This window comes from Heterocephalus glaber, unplaced genomic scaffold (assembly GCF_053883595.1).
Source record: "Heterocephalus glaber isolate CG9 unplaced genomic scaffold, H.glaber_assembly_v1.0 deba00001790, whole genome shotgun sequence".
Classification (NCBI taxonomy): domain Eukaryota; kingdom Metazoa; phylum Chordata; class Mammalia; order Rodentia; family Bathyergidae; genus Heterocephalus; species Heterocephalus glaber.
In genome coordinates this window covers 4767928-4789872 of record NW_028258473.1, presented here as the reverse complement: position 1 = coordinate 4789872, position 21945 = coordinate 4767928, and the positions used below count along the sequence as shown (strand labels likewise).

Genomic DNA, 21945 nt, shown 5'->3' with positions numbered 1-21945 from the left:
TAAATAATGATTGTATTCATTGTGGGGAATTGGTATGTATACATAACACATTTTAATTATGTTTTCATCCTCTACCTTTCCTCTCTCTCCCATTTCTTCCATCTCTTGGTCCCCATTCCTTTTACAAAAGATTTATCTCCCTGTTTCCTATTATATTTTATTTTGGTCTTTAATTTATTTATATTTGGGGCATGACCACTTCTTCCAGGAAGTGGTTAAGCCAGCCAGAATTCTCTGGAAATTAAAACTTAGGCCACTGATTGGTTTGGCATAGTCCTGAGTAGGATTAAGGGTCCCCCACCCTGGGTGTGCGTGCAAATTGCCCTAAGGCCAGATTTCCAGGATAAATTATAAAAAAATAAATAAAGGAACAGAAAGAGGGTTGCTGTTTGTTGTTTGTTGCTTTGCTGGTTTCTCTCTTCTGCCTGCCATGAACTGTTTCTTTTCCCCCATGCCCCATTACCATGCCACCCTGCCTTAAAGCCAGCCAACTATTAACTGAAACCTGTACAAACTGTGAGCCAAAATAAACCTTTCCTCCTTTAGCTTTGATTGTCAGGTATTTTGTCTCAGCAATGAGAAAAAGAAACTAAAACATCCTCCCTTCCCCTCCCTCCCTGTCTTGGTCCTCTTTTCATTAGCAAAACGTATCCCCCTGTTTTCTATTAGTTATCTTTACTTTTTTCTTTAATTTACTTATACTTTAAGTTTCTCATGTAAGAGAAACAAATGCAGTACTTAAATTTGTGTCTAATTATTTCACTTAACATAGTCTCAAGTTGGATCCATTTTTCCTACAAATGACTCAAATTTATCCTTCTTTATAGCAGACTAATACTCCATGTGTGTAAATAACACATTGCTCCCTTAACTTTGGGTGTCAGGTATTTTGTCTAAGCAATGAGAAAAGTAACTAAGACAAAATTTGGTAGCAGAAAAGTGGAGTCATTGCTGTAACTGTACCTAATCATGCACTTTTGGAGTTGGCATGTGGGAAGGAGAAGAATTAGGAAAGATTTAGAGATGCCAGCTGAAAAAGTAAAGTTGGAACGTCTGAGGTTGTACTTGATGGGAGGTTTTGATCACAGCTCAGAAGACCAGCATGCTGATAGAAATTCTGCTGGTAAAGACCAGGCTTCCAAGATTTCTGAAGGAAGGAGTTGGACTCCAGATGATGTGTATTATGACTTGGAAGAAATTTGTCTGCATTTTGCTTGTGTTCAGAGACTTCCTGAGACTGAGATTAAGGGCAGCAGATTAATTAATCTGACAGAAGAAATTTCAAAGCAGTTTAATATTGACAAAGTGGCATGTCTGCTGTTGAGCCAGATTCATGTTGAGAATCAAGAGCAGAGCCCAGCAGAATGATTTAAAACATTTTGAGTTTGGCCAGAAAGGAAGCTCCAGTAAAATTGGGGCATGCAAAGATGGAACAGAGGGGAAATTGGTCACTGCAAAGACTAACAAGAAAAAGTCAAGTATTTCAGAAGAAGACAACAGAAAAAATGGCCTGAGGACATCATAAAAACCAACAGGGGTCCAGCCTCTGCAGCCTCAGAGTTGCAAGGGTGAAAGACTTTGCTCTGAGAAGAGAGCCCCAGAGCATCATGTTCAAGAATGGCAGCAGGCTAGGGAAGGTTTTCCTTAGAATTTGGTTCATAGGCATTGGACCCCTACAGCCAAGAGAGAAGGAAGCCTGGCTACTGCTCCAGCTGGCAGCAGACCTTGGCATCATTCACATGGTGCTGATTTTAGGTGCATGCAGAATGCAAGACTTTTAGGGTCAGGAAGGCTTTCATCCAGATTTCAGAAGGCCTAGGAGGACAGGCAGTGTGTCCCTGAGAGGACAGAGTGTGAAGCTGTGCTTGTAAAGCTGAAGGTGCAGTGGAGACCCCAGAAGTTTGGAAAAGCCAGGAAAGTAGATTGTCTGAGGAAAACTGCAAGGAGGAAGCACAGACAACCCCAGAGAGAAGCCATGGGGGCTGCAACCACCTTGCCATAGAGGTGGAGCCACACAAGCCATTTGGAGTTCACAATTTGCCACAGACTGCTGGGGATTCTGGAAGAGGAATGGTGGCATTTAATGCTTGCCCTGCTGGACTTTGGTCTTGCTTTGTTCCTATTGCTTGTTATCCCCGTTTGTAACTTTTGAAATAGGAATGTCTATCTTGTGCTATGGAATGTTGGAAGTGTTTAACTTTCTTTTCATTTGTACAGGGGCTTGCAGCTAAGAGTTTGCCTTGAATTTCAGAAGAGATTTTGGACTTAGACTTTTCAACAATGCTGAAATGGTTAGGACTTTGGCAACTTTTGGAGATGGACTAAATGTCTTTTGCATAAAGGGCAAGTCTTTGGGGCCCAAGGGTGGAATGTTATGTTTTGGAACTAGATGTCCCCTCAAAGCCTCATGCAGTTGTAGGTTGGGGCTTTTTCAGAGGTGGCTGGATCTAGAGTGTGTGAGGTTGGAATCAACTCATGGTGCAATGCTAGGATCAAAGGCACTAGGAAGTGAGTGCTGCCCTCCTTCAGTAGCCTGGATAAGATATAAGGGAGAGAAAGAGCCGTGTGTTCATCCCTTATTGTGTTGTTACCTTCTGACCACTATGAACTGTTTCTCCTCTGTGATGCCACCCTGCTTTGGACCCACTGCATTATGAACTCAAGCCTCTACAAACTGTGAGCTAAATAAACCTTTCCTCCTTTAACTTTGGGTGTCAGGTATTTTGTCTCAGCAATGATGAAAGTAACTATTTTTTCCTGATTTCTTTCTTGGTGAGCTCATTTTTGGTGTACAGAAACATTATTTTTGTGTTGATTTTGTATCTTGCTACAGTCCTGAATTTGCTTATCAATTATAGGATTCTTCTTTTGAAATATTTTGGTCATCTATGTATAGGATCATATCTGCAAATAATGATAATTTTACTTCTTCCTTTCTTATATATATATATCCCTCTTGTCTTTCTCTTGCCTGATTGCTCTTGCTAATGTTGTGAGTGCTATATTGAACAGGAGTGGTGATAGTGGACATACTTGTCTTGTTTCTGATTTTAGAGGGAAAGCTTTGGGCTTTTCCCCATTTAACATGTTATTGCTAATATGAATGGGTTTTATCAGATTGAGATAAGGTCTTTCTATACCTATTTTCTTTAGAATTTTTATTATGAATAGATATTAGACTTTAGGAAAGGCTTTTTCTCCATTTATTGAGATGATCATGTGGTTTATTTACATGTATTACATTTATTAATTTTTGTATGTTGAACCATCCTTGCATCCCTGGGATGAAGGCATCTTGGTCATAATGTATGATTTGTTTGGTGATTTATTACATTCTTTTGGGGAATATTTTGTTGAGGATTTTTGTGTCTATATTCATTAAAGTGATTGGACTGTCAATTTCTTTTTTTGTTTGGTCCCTCTCAGGGTAATGGAATCAGGGTAATGATAGCTTCCAGGAATGACTTTGGCAGTACTCCTTTCCTTTCAATTAAATTGAAGAGTTGGAGGAGTATTGGCATTCAGTCATCTCTGAAGTTCTTGTATAATGTGGCAGTGAATAGATCAGGTCCTAGGATGAGCCTTCCATGTGTTTAGATATCTTTTTATGTTCACTGTTCTAAACCAATGTCATCCAAGTGATTTCAGAGATTAGATTCTTATAGGAACAGGACTAGGCCAATCATAATGAATCACTTTGACAGACAAACAACTGGCAATGATATACATATATTCTTTTGGAAATAGACTTGCTTTTTTAGTGAAACTGTCAGGTACAGTGAAGTCAAATTGGAAACTGAAAAACCTTACCTAAGTCATCTTTTCAAAGTTGAAGGTTACAGATGCAATTTTTCTCAAATAGGATTTGGTGACTATGATGTCCAACTCAAAGGCTGTCTTATTCATTCTTTCTTTCATCAGGCATGCTCATTTATCATGCACATGTTTATTGCGCACCAATTCTGTATTAAATGCTATGCTTGGCTATGAAGCTGCAGTGGGGAGTAAGAAAGATATGATCCCTTGTCCCAGGGATCTCTGATTATAGGAAGTAGAGAGAGGCAGTTAAATAAGAAATTTTAATAAAATATAATTTGATGTACAGGGTAATGTGGTAGCATATGGCAGAAGCACCTAACCCAGAAGAACGTAATTTAGAGAATAGTTTTTGGAGTAATCGGTTTCCAGGCTGAGACACAAAAGCTGAGTGGAAAGCATAAAGAATTCAGTGTTTTAATAAGATAGATCGTATAAGAAGGTACCAAAATAAGAGAGAACAAACAGCACATTGAAAACTGACAAACTGATGGAACTCTTGCATGAATGCAGCATAGAGTGTGAGGTAAGGGCAAGCAAGTAGACAGCTGGAAATTCTAGGAGGACCCAGGTTATAAAAGGATCTATGGGTCATGCTATAGAGTTTGATCTTTAGTCCATTTTTTTTTAAAAAAGCCATCATTAACCTTCTGCACCCCTCTTTTTGGGTGGTTCTAGGTTAAAACCAAGGGCATTGTGCATGCTAGGCAAGTGCTCTTCCATTGATTCACAGGTCTAAATTGCTTTTTCTTTATTTTCTTTTTCTTTGAGATGGAATCTTGCTAGTACATAGTTCAGGCTGGCCTTGAGCTCACTACATAGCCAAGACTGGCCCCAAACTCAGAGTAATCCTTCTACTTCATCCACCCAAGTGCTGAGATTAAACGTGTGTGCCACTGCCTCAGCTTAAAATTTTAGTTTAGTTTTTGAGAAAAGGTCTCTTTATATAACGCAGGTTAGCCTTAAATCACTCTGTACTCTAGGTTAGCCTTGAATTTTTAATTCTCCTGCTTCAGACCCAACTGCTGGGATTGCAAGTGTGCTCCATCACATCCAACACTAATTTTCTCAATATAACTGTGGCAAATTTCTTGCTTATGGATAAAGCAGTTTTACAGTCACTTTTTAGATATATTTAAAAAATAAAATAATAAATGTATGAGGTATGAAAATCCAAATAATTAAAAATTAAAAATTGAAATTTACTCTCCCTACCAACCAGGTCACTCTATGCTATCCATGGGGAGCAACTGTGAAGAATATTTTATAGTATTTCCAGAAGAAAAAAATTATCATATGTAAGTATTTTGTTTGCTTGTTTGTTTTGAGACATCATCTTGCTATGTACCCCAGGCTAGCCTTGAACTCACTCTGTAGTTCAGGGTGGCTTCCAGCTCATGATACTTGTTCCTTAGGCTCCTGAGTGCTAGGATTATAGCTGTGCACAACCATACCCAGTTTTAGACTTTATATATATATGTGTATATATATGTATATGTATTTACAGATACTGTTCTGTACCTTACATTTTATGGAATGACATATTTTGATATTTCCATATGTGCTCTCATGAGCACCCAAGAGGAACATTTCACCACTTTGAATGCCATCTCTACATAGAGGCTCTGCTAACTTCTCTATCACGCCAATATTGGTGAATAAAGCAATAACTACTGGATGATTTTAGCAAGGAGGATTTGCAATCACATTTGTATTTTGGGAAAATACCTTTGGTTGTTATTCAAAGGGGAGATTATCAGGGCAAGTGTAAAGTCACAAACAACCAAGGGGAGGGATTACAGTGTTCCAATTAAGAAATGATGGTGACTCAGACTAAGGTTATGGCAGCAGAGATGAAAAAATAGGTGGATTCACGATATTTAGTATATAAAAATGATGGAATTTGCTAATGTAATATGGGTAGATAGTGAAAAGGAAAGCAGCAATCTCAGATAGTACTCAGGTTTCTGCCTTGATAAGTCGGAGGAAGAGTAGTAATAATGTCATTCAGTTGTTCATGAAGTTTATTCTGATATCTCTCCATTGAAAATTACATCCTCTCCCTTTAAAATAGTATAGCGCTTACTATAAACCATTCTTCTCCAACTTACCATATCCAGTTATACTAATGAAACACTTTGTGCATTGTTTTATCTTTCCTGCATACTGTAAACTCTTTAGTAGTTTGTATGTGGTGGGTGGGGGGGAGGGGAGAGGCAGGTGTGAAGAAAGTGAAGAAAGAAAAGCAAAAAATAAAGACTAACATTTGCTGTTCGCTTGCTATGTGACATGTGCTAGGGTAGTCCCCTTAATGGGCATTCTTCCATTTCATTCTTACAGCCAGATTTTACAGATGACAAAACTGAGGCCCGAGAACTCAGTGACTTTCCCAGTATCACACATGTTTAGAAGAGGCAGAGCTAAGACTCAAATCAAACTTATCTGTTCCCAGAGCCTACCATCAGGAAGCCAAGTGAGAAAGTAGAACAGAGTTAGAAGCAGAAGGTTATGCCATTTATAGAGCTGCTAGAGAGGCAGGCAATAAAAACATAAAACAAGTACCTAAACAGGGAGAGGGAAGAAAGGTTCACCCAGGCTGACCTGAAGGCCTAGGGCAAATAAGGGATCAGAGGATTCTCAGGAAAATTCCACATGAATGAGTTTCCAGGAGGCTACAGGAAATATATTTGTGGCCTAGGTCCAAAGAATGGACACCTGAAAAGCAGAGGAGCTAGGAACTTGAAGTTCTGTCCAATCTGCAGGTGCAAGTAAGCTAGCATATGGTGAACCTCCTAGCAAAAGTCCCTTAGAGTGGTGATCCTAAAGCATCATCCTCAGACGAGCAGCAGCTGCATCACCAATGAATTTGTTACAAATGAGAATTCTTGGACTACCCCCAAAATTTACTGAAGTAGAAACTCAGTATCTTAGCAAACACTCAAGGTATTTTGGTGCATGCTCAAGTGCAAAACCTCCTGCCTTGAAGTCCTGGAAAAAGCAGCAAATGGAATTCAGAGACCAAAAATTGTCCCCAGAGGAAAGCCAGGACAGTCATACATCACAGTCATGCAGATGACTTCTTAAAGCATGATGGAGTCTTCAGACCACAGGTGGTGGCAGAGAGAGAAATGAGAGGGCTGTGGTTTCACAGGCATGGTCTCTGGAAGATAGTCTCCAAGCTGGCACTGGTGCTAAAAAAGGCTCTAGAGCCTGCGACTGTGTACCTCAGCCACTATCAGTGCGTTCAGCTTATCAACATAACTCTCTCCCAGTCTAACAGCCTGCCTGAGGCTATTGCCACCTGGCTTTTGTGCTTCCTTGTTTAAATACAGATAAGTTAAAGACCTATGCCTGATGCCTAAGCACAACAGCATTTAATAGCATTTAAAACCTAACCAAAGTAACTGTGAGTATATAAAAACAGAGCCATCCCCATTCTTAGTCCTTTTTCCATGGAAATAAGTACAAGAGATATTCTTCCCATATGGTCTCACTCTGGGTAAGTAGAGTCTTCAAGGGACTTGAAATATTAGCTAAGCCATCAAGTGGCTTAGAATAAATGCAAGTTGGGCCATCAAGAGATTCAACTAAGTGGTTAAAAGAACTTTACTTGTTAAAGTTCTGCAATTACTTCATTGAAATTAAAGGACTAGGCAAGTACAAGAGATGGTTCAGCCCCCTTGCCCCTAAGGAATTAATGGGTCCCAATATGGAGAAAAGGTTTTCTTCTGTGGTAAATCATGCTGGCATCACTCTGACAGAGACATCCATCCAGGCTGTGTAGTCTCACAAAGGGCACCTTGGGGACTCTGGGTCTTCTCCTTCTGCATGGAATGTAATCTTGAGGGGATCAGACCCAGCTGTCTCTCTTTATAGGCCCCAAGCTGAGGCAATGGGAAACCTCTTGGACCTTGTCACCACACAGATTCCACTGATTTTTCCATTAGACCATATCCTTGATGAATAGGACAGGTTTGATCCTCACAATTTAAAACAAAAGCAGCTTATCTACTATTGCAATAAGGTCTGGGTATAATACAAACTGAGAGGTGGCAAAAGATAGGTGCTCCAACATAGTTACAGAGCACAGTCTGTAATAGGTGGGGTCCACAGGCTCTTCCAGCTTGAATAAGTTATAGAAGACAGAGACCATCACCCTTTCAGCACCTGTTTTAGCTACTTTTCTCATTGCTTAGACAAATGTCTTGCCACCCAAAGTTAAAGGAGAAAGGTTTTATTTAGCTCACAGTTTGTAGAGGTTTCAGTCCATAATTGGCTGGCTCCAAGGCAGGGTGGCATGGTAGACAGGCCTCGCAGAGGAGAAACAGTTCATGGTGGCCAGAAGGAAGCAAAAACAACAAGGGAGAAGGCAAGTCTCTTTCTGTTACTTATATTATATCCAGGCTACTAGGGTTAGGGCTAGAGTGGTGCCAAACCAATCAGTGTATTGATTTAGTAACCACACGCCCTTAATCCCAGAATTGCACACTCTACATTAAGCCACCTCTGATCACATGAGGCTTTGGGGGGACATCTAGTCCGAAACCATAACAGCACCCTATAAACAATTATGGAATTTATGTCTCTCAGGAGGACATGAGATTGGAAATAGGCATGGCAAAGCTGGTGGAGGGAATAAATGGGACTAGTCAATTACAAGACTCCAGGACAGTGTCAAATAATTCCCAGGATCCTGTATGTGGAGGTTCTTGTGAGCTCCCATGAAATGTGGACAGCATAAAAGAGACTGGATCCCATATTGTGGCTCTTCATGATAGTCTGCTCTGTCTCCCAAAGTGGGGAATACTTTTATTTTTGCTCTTTTTCTCTCTTGTTTGGCCCAAGTTTACTCTGCAGAGCCAGTTTCTCCCTTACTCCTTCACCCCTCACTTTTCAAATAAACTTGTGGCACCATTTCTGACTTGTCTCATTCAATTCTTTGTTTCAGACAAGTAGGACCTGGAATATGTTTAATTGGCAAGCCATTTCTGAAGGTACTACCAATAACAAATGGACTTTATAAATATTTACAGAGTGTCCCACCCAACAACAACAGAGTACACATTTCTTTTCAGCAGCACATGCTAGTCAAAATAGATCACATACTAGTCAGTAAAGCAAGCTTAAGAAAATGTAAAAGAATTGAAATTATCTCATGCATATTATCAGGTCATAGTGCAATTAAGTTAGAAATCAACAACAAAAAACACAGAAATTATGCAAATGCATGAAAACTAAACAATATACTCATTACTAAACAATGAGTTATAGAAGAAATTAAGAAATAAGGCAGTTTCTAGAACTAAATGATAATGCCAGTACAATATACCAGAATTTAAGGGACTTCCTAAAGTCTTCCTAAGAGGGAAGTTTACACCTGTGGATCTTTTCATCTTTGTAGCCCTTGGATGGTTCATATAAATATAAACTGAAAATATTGATTGAGTAGATGAACAAATGAAGGGATGGATTCATGACTGACCTTAAGACTTGAAGCCTCATTAAAGTTATCCTAGTCTTTTGCTTGTCATACCTGTTTTCAGTACGATTTCCTTGTTGATGCACCAAGGTTGGCCACATTGCTTGGGAGGGCCGGTGTCTCAGCTGGGTAGGTCCCTGATTCCTCTGAGTCATGCCCATTGCCTCCTTTCTGGAGTTGTGTAGAACAGCTACGTCTACTTTCTTATTCCATAGATAGTAGGTATTTACCAAGATTCTGTTTGGGAAAAGGCTTCTCCTGACAAAATTAATTTTGAAAATAACAAATCTAGGCCATCTGCTCCATGTTCCAGGTAAAGGAACTGAATCCCAGCAAGGCAAAATTACTTCTTCAGGATCACCATGGACTCTTTAGTAGCTTAACTAGAATACAAAGTCAGGATTTTGAAACATTCTTTATGAATGTTTTATGAATTTCTGTCATGAATTAGCACTACTTGTATTAATGAGGAAATAATAATTTAGACTTATTGCTTTATTAAAAACTAAAATAATAACCTTCATTCCCCCTTTACTCTGTACTAGACACTGTGCCAGTTTGTATTTATGATTTTATTTAATTTTTCTTAGCAGTTCTATGAAATAGGCAGTACTATTATCTCCATTTTACATAGGTGAAAACCAAGGTTTAGAAAGATTCAATTACTTTTTCAAGTTTACAGCCTCAGTAAAGTTTAGAGTTGGGAATTTCAATCCAGGATATCTCATTGTCATTTTCATGCCCTTAACAATGATGCCATATTTTCAATATCTACATTGCAAAAAAGTCTATAGCAGGTGTTATTAAACTATATAGCTGCTGGGTCAAATCTCACCCAATGCTTGTTCTTGTAAATAAATTTCTATTGGAATATAGATATACCTCAATAGCTACAATTGTACATTTGAATAGTTATGCTATACAGAAACTGTATGTTCTACAGATAAAATATTTACAAAGAGATCCTTTACCAATTCCTGTTCTGTTTACCAACCTTTGCCAATTCCTGTTCTAAAGGTATCCACTTTAAAATATTTTCAAGTGAGCCCTGAGAGAAAGCACCAGAAATATGCTGAGGATTTGCAGAGGAAGTGGGCACAGTGTATCTTCTAGTGAAAATTGTGAATAAATAATACAAGCTTAGAAATCTGGCCTAGGAGGCCTCCCGCAGTCTTCACAGTGTTGACTCAAGAGCTTCCATAATGAGCTGTTCCTTGTTGTCTTTCATGAGTCACAGCAGAAGCCTTATCCCTTCCCCTCCCGATCATAAATGCCTTAGAGCCTGGACTTGGATCTCAAGTTAATGGTTTTGGTCCCCACCTTCTCCCTCTGGCTTCAAGGTCCAGATCTGTACCAGGCAGATAATCCTAGGTGCTGCCGTGGCCTGATCCAGCTTCCTTTGACCACTGAGCGGTTTTGAGAGAGCTGAGGCTTGTAGCTCCTCCCTCCCTTTACTAGTACTTCCACTTTTCTCAGGCTGGGCTGCAGTCAGTGGGAGAGTTCCTAAGTGCCTGATCACTTTTAAGAACCTGTAGTGGTTTATGACCTAGACTTTGGCCCACCAGCTCAGTCTTCTGAAGGTCCTCTTCCCTGAACTGTTCTAAATGCTTTAATTCCAGGAAAGGAAAATGTGCCTCACCTGCCCGAAGAACAGCATCTGCTTCTAGCCAAGATCTCCTCATCACAAAGTAAGAAAACCAGGCAGTATACCTGTCCCCTTCCTATACTTGGATTTGGTGGATGTGCTGTCTTTTCCAAAGAGGCATGAGGTATTCAGCTTTATCGCCAGGAATTACTCCCCACCTACTCCTTCCTTATTACTTTGTGTCTTTGTCACTTCTTTATTTTCCACTCTTAATATCTAGAATGTGCCCTTTTCACAGAGTCTTAGATCTATACTTTTACACATCTGTGAGGGTCCATATCTAGTTCAAAGCCTTCATTTTATAAATGGAAAGAGGCCCAGAAAAGAGAAGGGCCTGGGGCAAAGCACAGACTGAAGCTGATTACTGTCAATGGAAGGGGAACTGGGGGCTAGGTTGCTTAACTCAGGTCAGTGATTTTTCACTACTTTCTCCTTTTTTTCTTGGTATATTTTTGTGATACATGATAATACATTCTAAATATCACATATTAATCAATTTTACTTTCCCTTTTCCTCTTGGCCCTCCCATCTCACCTCACTCCTAGAGCCCATTCCCATCTCCACAAAATCTACCTCCCTGTTTTCTATCCAGCAGGAATAGGAACAACCTTTGGCTTTAAATAAACCCAGGCTTCATTTTTATCCTAAATTGTTAGAGCCCATGTTTTAAAAATTATTTCTACTATTTCTGAATCTTAGTTTTCAGGCTGTTAACTGACCTTTGTAAATCCAGGCTACCTGCTAGTGGTTTCATCTGATGGAAAATGTTAATATATCCTTGGAATTTTGTTCTAGAATCTGCTAGAAATGACAAAGGTGGAGTTAAACTATGAAAAAAATCTAACAGACATTCAATAATTAAATTCCTTCCCCCACTTCCAAGGAACTGTCTGTGTTTCTCCCCTAAACAGCACAATGTGGTAGTGTACTCACAAAGAGACTATACAGATCCAGGATAATTCACTCTTCTTTTACTTCCTAAATGTGTGATTGAGCAAGTCACCATCCCTCTCAGAGTCTAGTTTTTCTTTGTTGCATAATATAGAGACCTACAGTACCTATCTCACAGGATAATTTTGAGAAATAAATGAGAGAATACTTGTAAAGTAGTTAACATAGGGCCGGGCATAAAGGAAAAAAGCTGTTTGTTTCACTACTGGTTTTATTTCTATTTCTTAGTGGCCATGACCTCAGAAAAACAGACAGGGCTGGCAACTGTGCTTCTGAACAAGAAAAGGAAAAGTTAATAGTTTCTTTATTCAGTAACCCTTGTAAAAGGCTCATTTCTTCTTTCTTTCTTTCTTTCTTTCTTTCTTTCTTTCTTTCTTTCTTTCTCTCTCTCTCTCTCTCTCTCTCTCTCTCTCTCTCTCTCTCTCTCTCTCTCTCTCTCTCTCTCTCTCTCTCTCTCTCTCTCTCTCCTTCCTTCTTTCCTTCTTTCTTCTTTTTCTTTTTTTTCAGTACTGGGAATTCGACCGAGGCTCTCATACATGCTAGGCAGTTGGTCTACCACTGAGCTATATTCCCAGCCTAGCCTATTTCTTAAATGGGGCTGTGAGACTTTGCCTGCAAGTTTTGACTAGCCACACTGACAGTGCATTCTCCTCCCAGATCAGAAAGCTGCCATAAAAGAAGTGTAGCCCACTCTCTTGCAATTCCTTTCGAGATCCTAACCAGGATTTGGAAAACACCCGGATATGGTCAAAGAACCAGCCTGGGTTTTGTACCAAACCAATGGTGGAGGGGAAAAAGACATTCTAGTAGTTTAGTTTCTGGAAAAGAGGGCACCTAGAACTATCCCCTCCCCCATTCACTCACTTCAGGGTACTCCCCCACCCCATCCCCTCCATACCCCTGCTCCATACTAGAGCCTGGGACTTAATTTTAAAGAAAGGTCTATAACCCAAGATACTAAATAAACAGGACTGGCAGGCTCAGGCTAGGGTCTGCAGTTCAGTATCAATGGGCAGCTGACATGAATATGGAAGTATTTTCTCTACCAAGGTAAGCTTTCTTTCCTCACTTTATAAATGATCTCACCTGCCTTCCTATGCAAACAAAACAAAACAAAACAAAAACCCTTATTCATCTGGGTTTATGGGAGTCCTGAGCTGCTGGCAAAATTAGTGGCTGAGAAGTTGGAGGAAGTTTGGCTGGGTGCCCAGGGAAGTTAAAGAAGACAATAGGCTCCCTTTTGTTCCTCTTGGCAAAATGGTCAAGATCACACTGGCTTGTCTGTTTCTGGAAAGATCTTGGAGTCACAGAGAATAGTTCATTGTCCTATGGAAAAGAGTGGCTTATTTTCTGTCTCCCAGATTGGGGAGGTATATTGTGGTGATGAACCTGAAGACTACATAAATGGGGAGGCTCAAACCCTTAAAAACCATGCTTGCTTTCATGTTTTTAGATCAGATTGAGGCAGAGTAAGCCAATAAATGATAGCTGAACTAAGTTAAAATCGGAGTTATCTTTTCACTTTTAGTATCTAAATAACAGAAATCTTTCAGTGAACATGGGCTAAAATTCTGGCTTTACCAGTAACTGGCTGCATAACTTGGAGCAAACCCCTTAACCCTCAGTCTCTTATATTTCATAAAATAATAGTGTCCAAAGTTTTTATTGATGTGGATGTCTGTAATGTCTCATTACAGTGCATCCACTATATGACAAACAAGCCCTTTATTAGGGGGTTAAATATCCATTGTTTTGTTTGAGCCTCAAAACAATCCTGTGAAATAAATATCATCCCCATTTTTGGCTTAAATAGGTGAAAATAATTTCAAAAGTCATATAGCTATTACAGGTAAGATATGGGGTTTGAATTAAAGTCTTTAACTTCAGTATATTTTGCATCACAGGGTGAAGAAAGAGTATCAAGTTAAGAAAGCAGAGGACCAAAAGGTGAATCTTGATGGTAGGTCTGTTTGGAAGTTTGCTAAGAGGTTGGGGATAGCTTAGCATTCATTTTTCATTGAGTGATCTTTTGTCTGGGATGATCCTGTTCAGCCCAGTCTAGCCCAATTTAGAAAGGAAGGTGAAGGGAGAGAAGAGCATTTTTATATTAAAGGAACACTTTGCAAATTCTAGGGAAAACAGTAATGCAAATTGTCATGAATGATGATGAACAGGTCCAGGTGATACTGAGATGATAGGAAGGTAAAGGTAGGGGAGCTTTACTTATTTGTGGCCAACCTTTTTCCCAGGCTGAAACAAGGGTTCTATATAGTATCTATGTCCTAATTCTTATTACAGGTAGTCAAGAAATTATCTTGAGCTTTTCCTTCCTCTGAATGCTTCCTCTTTCTGTCTTCCTATTTAATTATTTATTTATTTCATTTTTTGCAATATTGTGGATTGAACCCAGGGGCTGTGCAGTGGGTTATATACCCAGCCCTTTTAAAAAAAATCTTATTTTGAGACAGGGTCTTGCTAAGTTATTAAGTTACCCAGGCTGGGCTTGAACTTATGATCCTCTTGCCTCAGTCTCCCAGAATGCTGGAATTACAAGCATGTACCACCACAACTGACCCTTATTGCTTTTTAAAAAATATTTCCTTTTTACTTTTTCCCAAGACTCTTGCTCACTTTTCCGATTTCATTTTCCATTTTCTGCTTTCCTTTCCCCTCATCATTCTGGCTTTTCTCTGTGGGTTCAGCAGAGAGAAAAATATTCTTGCTCAAATGAAAAATTTACACAGGGGTTTCAGATATTTCATCTCATTTGATCTTTTTAGCAAATTAATGAAAGACCTAAGGCAGAGATTATCCTCATTTAAGCAATGAGGAAACTTAAATTCTGGAAGTTAAATGATTTATTCAAGTTCATATAATGAATAAATATGAATTCAGAACTGGAAACTGTTTTTTTCTGGTGCCTGAACTTTTTCTAAGTACCATCAAATATCCAAGTATTTCTAAAGGAATCTGATAGGCTTTCCCTTTATTCTGCACTTAAACATCATATTAAACAACAACACCCATAATAACAACAATGACAAATCCTTGTAGAAGAAAGAAAGTCAGTAATTAGAAGGAAGAAAAACTAGTGTTTACCAGGTGCCTACTAAGTCCCAGATGCCATGTAAGATTATTTCATTTAAACACAACTTAAAACAGTACTCAAACCTAAGTTTATCTGACTCAAAAGTTCTGGCATTTTAATACCCATGTACACATGCTTTCATACTTATGTTTCTGTATATCAGAAATTTGGGCTAGAGTGTAGCTCAGTGGTAGTGTGCTTGTCTAGTAGGCATAAAGGCCTAGGTTCTATTCTTAGCATTGAAAAATGTGATAAAAAGGTAAAGTTTTAATTGGCAGATTTCATTTATAAATTGATTTCCTCATTTGTAATAACAATAGCCATGAATACTTAAGCATTTTTTTGTGGTATGGAGGATTGAACATCAGGAATTCACACTGACTACATCTTCAGCTCTTTTATTTTTTTTTATTTTGAGACAGGATCTCTCAGTTGCCCAGAGTGGCTTCAAACTGACAAACCCTCTTGTCTCAACCTCCTGAATAGCTAGGATTACAACTGAGAGCTGCACTTATAGGTAATTGAGCTTTGTGCACTTACAGATCTTAATTCATTAAATCCTCACAACTACTCTATGAGGCAACTAAGAGTATTAAAGATGAAAACTCCATGGCTGGAGAAATGAAGCAGTTTTCTAAATCACACAGCTAGGAAAAAAGGTGCCAGGATTCATTTAGGGAGTGTGATTCCAAAGCCTGTGCCCTGGATGGAAGATGTTGAACACAATCCTTATTTCCTAAGATTTTGAAAATTAAATAAGATGGCAGGTGTGAAAAACACATTGTAAGGCAGAAACTGCTAGAAGAATGGTAGGTAGCTGTTTTTTTCCCCAGGGTCTGTTATCTAAGCCTTTTAGACCAGTCGTCTTCACCACCTTTGAATGCCTATTCATTGTATACTGAAAGTCTGAACTAGTCTCTCTTGGGAACATTTCAACCTTACCATGTGATTCTCCATTGTGGAGGTCCTGCTTGGGACAGTTTTCTCTTTAGATAAATAAGTTCAAGGCACAACTGCTTTGCTAATACCTCTCTGAGAAGGAAACTTGAAGGAGGTCCATGTTGCACTTAATTTACAATGAGCAAAGAATACTCCTTTCCTGTTGAGGTTTCCAAGGAATGGTCATCTGTGTGAACATATATAGTACTGCCTGTAGGTACATGTGAGTGTACCTGTGTTTCATCAGTGAATGTGTGTATTGGCATTGTGTGAAAGCTGTGATGACTCTTTTTTATGCTCTGGATTTCTTTTTTAAATTAATTGTGTAATAATTCTTTAAGAACACCTTACATACTATATTTTTGATACTTCTGTATTTGTGTATTTCATTAGATTGTAATACTTCTACTACTCCCACAAGGTAAAAGCCATATATTCCAGCTCTACATATTTTATTATTTTATAAATCAGAAACTGAGGCTTATTAAGGTGAATAAACTTGCCTAAAGTCACTCTTTGAACAAGAGGTAGAACTTGAACTAGAGCCAACTGGTGGGATAATACATGCTTATGCCTCTTTTTGTGTGTGTATGAACCTAGGGTCTTCACATTGAGCTATATCATTAGCCCATTTAATTAATTAATTAATTTATTCATTTATTTAGGCAAAGTCTTGTTACATTGCTAACTTTCCCAGACTGGGTCCAAATTTGCTGTCCTCCTGACCTAACCTTCCAGAGTGTTGGGATTATAGGATTGCACCACCAGGACTGTCTGCTTATGCCTCTTTGTGTCACTTTAGCAATCTCTGTTATGGTCCGCCTACTGGACTGAAATAGCCACATTGGGTAGTAGACACACAGACACTTCTATGACATTACAGCTACTCTCAAGGAGTTTAGAGTGCAATTTGGAAAATAAAAATAGTTCAGGCATCTTAGAAAATAACAATAATACAAAGTCTGACTTAATCCAGTCAGGTGCTATAGAGAATATGTAGCCCTAAGTGGTACAGAGAGGCTAGCGGTGTTCTTCTGGAGGAGTTAAGGTTTAAGTTAGCCCTTAGTGTAGAAATGTACATAGTATGGAAAACTAGCTGACTATTGTAGCACAAGCTTGTAATCCTAGCACTCTGAGAAGCTGAGGTAGAAAGGTCACAAGTTTGAGCCTACCCTGGGTAATTTAATGACTTAATGAGACCCCGTTTTAAAATAAAAAATAAAATAAAAAAGAACTGGGGATGTAGCTCAGTTCAAAGGCCTTGGATTCAATCCCTAATACCATAAATAAACAAGCAAGCAAAAATAAATTGTAGCCAAGTGAGAAGGAAGAGGAAGGAAACCAGTAGAGACTGCCTACTATGTTCTAAACACTGATATTACAGGGGGCCCTTCATGTATATTTTCTGATTTATTTCTTCAAGGCTAATATTATTACAGCCACTTTACAGAAGAGAAAACAGTTTAATAGTTCTAAAGCAATAACCAAGGCTACATAACTTATCAACGGGAGAGCCAAGCTTTGAAAAGAACTCCCAAACAGGTTGTCTGTTAAATAAAGGCCTTTCTGCCAAATGTAATTTGGAACCTAGGAAGTAATACTTGGATGATTGCTGCATTTGAAAAAGCCTGAGAATTTGTAAGTAAGTCTATAGGTTTGTTTTTAAATCAAAGTAAATATCTGGAACTTTTCTTTTTATATGTGAATCTGTGCATATCTGTGTGTGTGTGTGTGTGTGTGTATGTGTGTGTGTGTGTGTGTGTGTGTGTGTGTAGTACTGGGTATCAAGCCCAGGGGCATTCTATCATTGAGCTATATGCTCAACCTCATTTTATTTTAAGATGGTATCTCACTAATTTTCCTAGGCAGGACTTGAACTTGTAACCCTCTGTCTCAGCCTTCTAAAATACTTGGATGATAGGCATGCACCAACACACCTGGCTTTGTGTATATCTTTTGTGTTACTGGGGATTAATTTTCTGTTTTTGATGAATTATCTCTATTTCATGTACTTAGGCTGAAGATTTAGTGAAATAATTTATATAAAGCAATGAATATGGTGTTTTGTGTGTAGTAATCTCTCATGAATGGTAGTCACCTTTATCATTATTATCATTGTCTATATATGAATGTATGTATGTTTCTAAAGTAATCAATCACATGTAATTGCATGTTTTAGAGTGTATCCTTTTGCTAGATATAGCTATAGTTATGGTCATATGCATGTTTTCTGTGCATATACATGTGAGTGTGCAAATAAGTATTTGTGGCAGATGCCATACGATTTAGATAATAGATATTAAAGTCATACTTCCTGGAATCAAATCTGTACCTATTGTTAACTAGATGGCCTTGGGAAAATTACACTTCTGTTCAATCCTCTACTGTAATATAGGGATAATAATGATATCTACTTAATAGGGGGTTTGTGGGGATTAAATGATATAATCTATGGAAAATAGGTGCACCAGGGACAAAGTGTAAGTACTGATTATTATTATTATCATTATTCTATTATTTATTATTCTAAAGGTAAATCTGTGTCAGTGAGTTCTATGTGTGATTGTAAATGTATGCACCTTTGCCTTTAACTAAGACTGCATGTGCCTATGTATGCAAATGTGTGTATGCGTGTGTTTATGTGATGTTCTCTGTGTTTTGGAGTTTGACTAGCAGTGCATGATATGCTTGAGTGTTTTATCCTAGTCCAAGAATTCTGACCTCTTGGTTTATATTGAGGAATTGAGAGGGTAGAAGTTTGGGACTGAATCTGATTCAGGATTGGACCTGTAAAATGGGTTTGCACCTAGCCTTAGGAACTAGCAGAGAGCATTTCTTCTGAGAAGTTCAGTATATTTCCCTCACATACTCTTATTTGTTTTTGTTTCATTTTTAACTTTTTTGAAGTATAACATGCATGCAAGTGCACAGGTTTTAAGCTGGTAGCTCAGTATATTTTTACAAATGAGAAACACCCATACAACTGACACATATGTGAAGAAGCAAGAATATTAGAAACCTTTCTTGTCTTCATTGATGCCTACCTCAAGGGCAAACACTTCTCTTTCTCTTTCTCATCCTTTTACTCCTCTTCCTCCTTTAAATATTTTTGGTGCTTAGGATGGAACCCAGGGCTTCATGTATGTTTGGCAAATGCTGTACACTGAGCCATAATCCCCAGACTCTATTCTTACTTCTAATAGGATACATTACTTTTCTCTGTTTCTTTTTCTTTACATAAATGAATCCATACAGTATGTGTGCTTTTTGTGACCAGTTTCTTTCTGCAACACTAAATTCTTGAGAGTTGTCAGTATGGTTGTGTGTGGTTGTAGCTTGTTCATTATTATTGCCATTTTGAAATCCATTGTAGGAATAAAATGCAATTCACTCATCCATGTTAGTATGCATGAACAGTTTGACTGTTTCAATTTTGGGCTTATGAATATTCCAGTAAATGTCTTTTGATGAATTCTCATTTGTTTATAAACAATTCATAGATGATAGGAAGTGAGTAGCAATGAATCTTTCTCTTTTGCCTATGGGAAAGCAGGCAGAGGAAGAATTAATGACTTGATATAGGTACCAAGTGAGTCAGTGTGGTCTAATCAGGCTTCTGGTGCCTGATTCCTGATTCTTGGGACAGAGTGCAATTCTTTCTTCTTTAGTACTGAAGGAACTCTTCTAAAGGAAGTGATACATGCTTATCGGTACAAATGAATTTTTAACTTTGTCCTCCAAAGTCTGATTTGCACAGATCATTGAATATTTGTTGAACTGAAAGTAATTACATAAGGTTGAGGAGCTGAGATTGTTTAGTTTTGCTTTTTCAGCCACTCCATCTGGCCCTTGCCTCTTTGGTTTTCCAGACACACGCAAAGCTGTTTGCTGTCTTTCTTTCATACCAGCAGCTTTCATTTGTCTGTTTCCCAGAGTAATGTGGGCCATGGAGCCAGGCCACCTTCTCTGGGCTCTACTGTTCATGCAGTCCTTCTGGCCACTACTGACGGATGGGGCCACTCGAATCTACTACCTGGGCATTCAGGACGTGCAGTGGAACTATGCTCCCAAGGGGAGGAATATCATCACAAACCAGCCTCTGGACAGTGACAAGTAGGTTTAATCTCTTATGGTTTTATAGCTGGCATTGGAAAAGAACATCCCTGAGGTCAGGAGGTAGCCTTTTGGGTGCTTTCTAAGGATGTGGTATCAGTCAGTTCCTGATCTTTCTGGGCTGTACATGCAAGAAGTGTCCTAGAAAGAGTTGATTCAGGAGCCAGCATCCCATCTCGTGTCCACTTTTCCACACTGATGTGCCTGAACATTTTTAGAATCTTAAAGATAATCTTGTGTTTCCTTGATTCTAACAATTGTTTAGGTTATTTAAAAGTACAAATAAAGAGCAAAATAATAGAAAGATAATAGGAAGTAGGGAGAAAGATCCTTCTCAAATGGGAAGGGGATCAAGAGATGAACGGAGAGGGAGCAAAATGAGGGAAAGGGGATGAAAAAAGGAATAAAAATGTGTTATGTACATGTACCAATGCCCACAAGGAATGTAAATATTATGTACTATAAACATATACTAACAAAAATATATATTAAATATATACAGTGTTTGTAAATGTGTAGCAACACTATTGCTTCCAGGGCCGGGGATTTAGCTCAGTGTTTACCCCACCTGCCTTGCAAGTGCAAGGACCTGAGTTTGGTCCCCGGTACCAAAAAAAAAAAAAAAAAGAAACTATTGCTTCCATAGTTTGGTGAAGCTATCCTGATTTTAGATACATATAAGAAAATTAAAAAACAAAGTAAGCCTTAGATGCAAGGAAATGATACTAATGGCTATAATTAGTATAACACTCTGTGACATATACTATACTAGGCATTTACAAACTTTGTCTCACTTAATTCTGACAAAAATTCTAGTATGTGTGACTCTTTTTCTTTCTCTTCCTTCCTTCTCTTCTTTTCTTTTCTTTCTTTCCTTTTCTTTCTTTCTTTCTTTCTTTCTTTCTTTCTTTCTTTCTTTCTTTCTTTCTTTCTTTCTTTCTTTCTTTCTTTCTCTCCTCCCTCCTCTCCCCTCCCCTCCCTTCCCCTCTCTTCCCCTCTCTATCTTTTGGTAGTGAGAATAGAACCCAGGCTTTCTTACTGACCTACATACTCAGCCCTTTGTTTAGAAATAGGGTCTCACATAGTCTCTAAATTTCTCAGGCTAGGCTTGCAATCCTTCTGCCTCAGCCTCCCAGACTACTGGGATTACAGGAGTGAACCGCCTTGCCTGATTGGAATAAACTTTCTTGATTTTAGAAACTTGCTAGTGCTCCATATATATTTGTTGAAAAATATGAATGAATATATTAAAAAATCTTTTGTGACAATGACCCAGTTTATCTCCCCAAAGCATCAAGGTTTTTCAAAGTGGACACAATGCAGTACCTCAAAAAATGCTATTACTTAGTGATGGGAAATAATGAAGTTTTCCTTCAGAGACAATTTTAATATTGGACTTTCTGACTCCAAAACTCTTGTACCTCTGAGCTCTCTAGGAAGAATTATAGCAGGATTAACAGCTCTGCTTTTTTTTCTTTTTTTCAATGCTGGGGATTAAGCCCAGGACGTCAGGCATTCCATGCAAGAGCTATGTGTAGCACAAGCGCTGTCTTTTTAACACAAGCTATTCACCTAGTTTTGAAGTCAGAGAGTCCTTGTATTAAAATTGTCCTTGAAGGAATAACTTTATTATCATCTATCCCTAATACTATGAAATAATAGCATTTTCTGAGCTTTTTCAATATGCCAGATAGTGTTGTTTTAAGTTCTTTACATATTTTAATTCTTAGTTTACTCTTTATCTTGTGCTGGGAGTCAAACCCAGGGCCTCATACATGTTAAGCATGCATTCTACCACTCAGCTACAACACCCCCAGACCTAAATTTTAATTCTTTTATTCACCAGTAACACGTCTCTGAGTTAGTTACTGTGATTATCTTCATTTTACAAGTGGGGAAATTGTGCCTAAAGAA

General features: G+C 38.5%; 1 protein-coding gene across 11 annotated transcripts in view; it reads left to right on the top strand.

Annotated features, from left to right (window-relative positions):
• Positions 1-21945, top strand: part of Heph (hephaestin) — a 137663-nt gene that overhangs the window by 37635 nt on the left and 78083 nt on the right. For 5 of the 11 annotated variants that reach the window (XM_087203243.1, XM_087203244.1, XM_087203242.1 and 2 more), the window contains exons 2-5: positions 5039-5114; positions 10915-10983; positions 13796-13851; positions 19788-20031. In XM_087203243.1, the coding sequence (XP_087059369.1) occupies positions 5039-5114; positions 10915-10983; positions 13796-13851; positions 19788-20031 (445 nt within the window). Of the gene's footprint in view, positions 1-5038; positions 5115-10779; positions 10984-13795; positions 13852-17379; positions 17557-19787; positions 20032-21945 lie in introns of those variants that run through there. The other 6 variants (XM_021250225.2, XM_021250224.2, XM_021250223.2 and 3 more) reach the window with 3 other exon arrangements.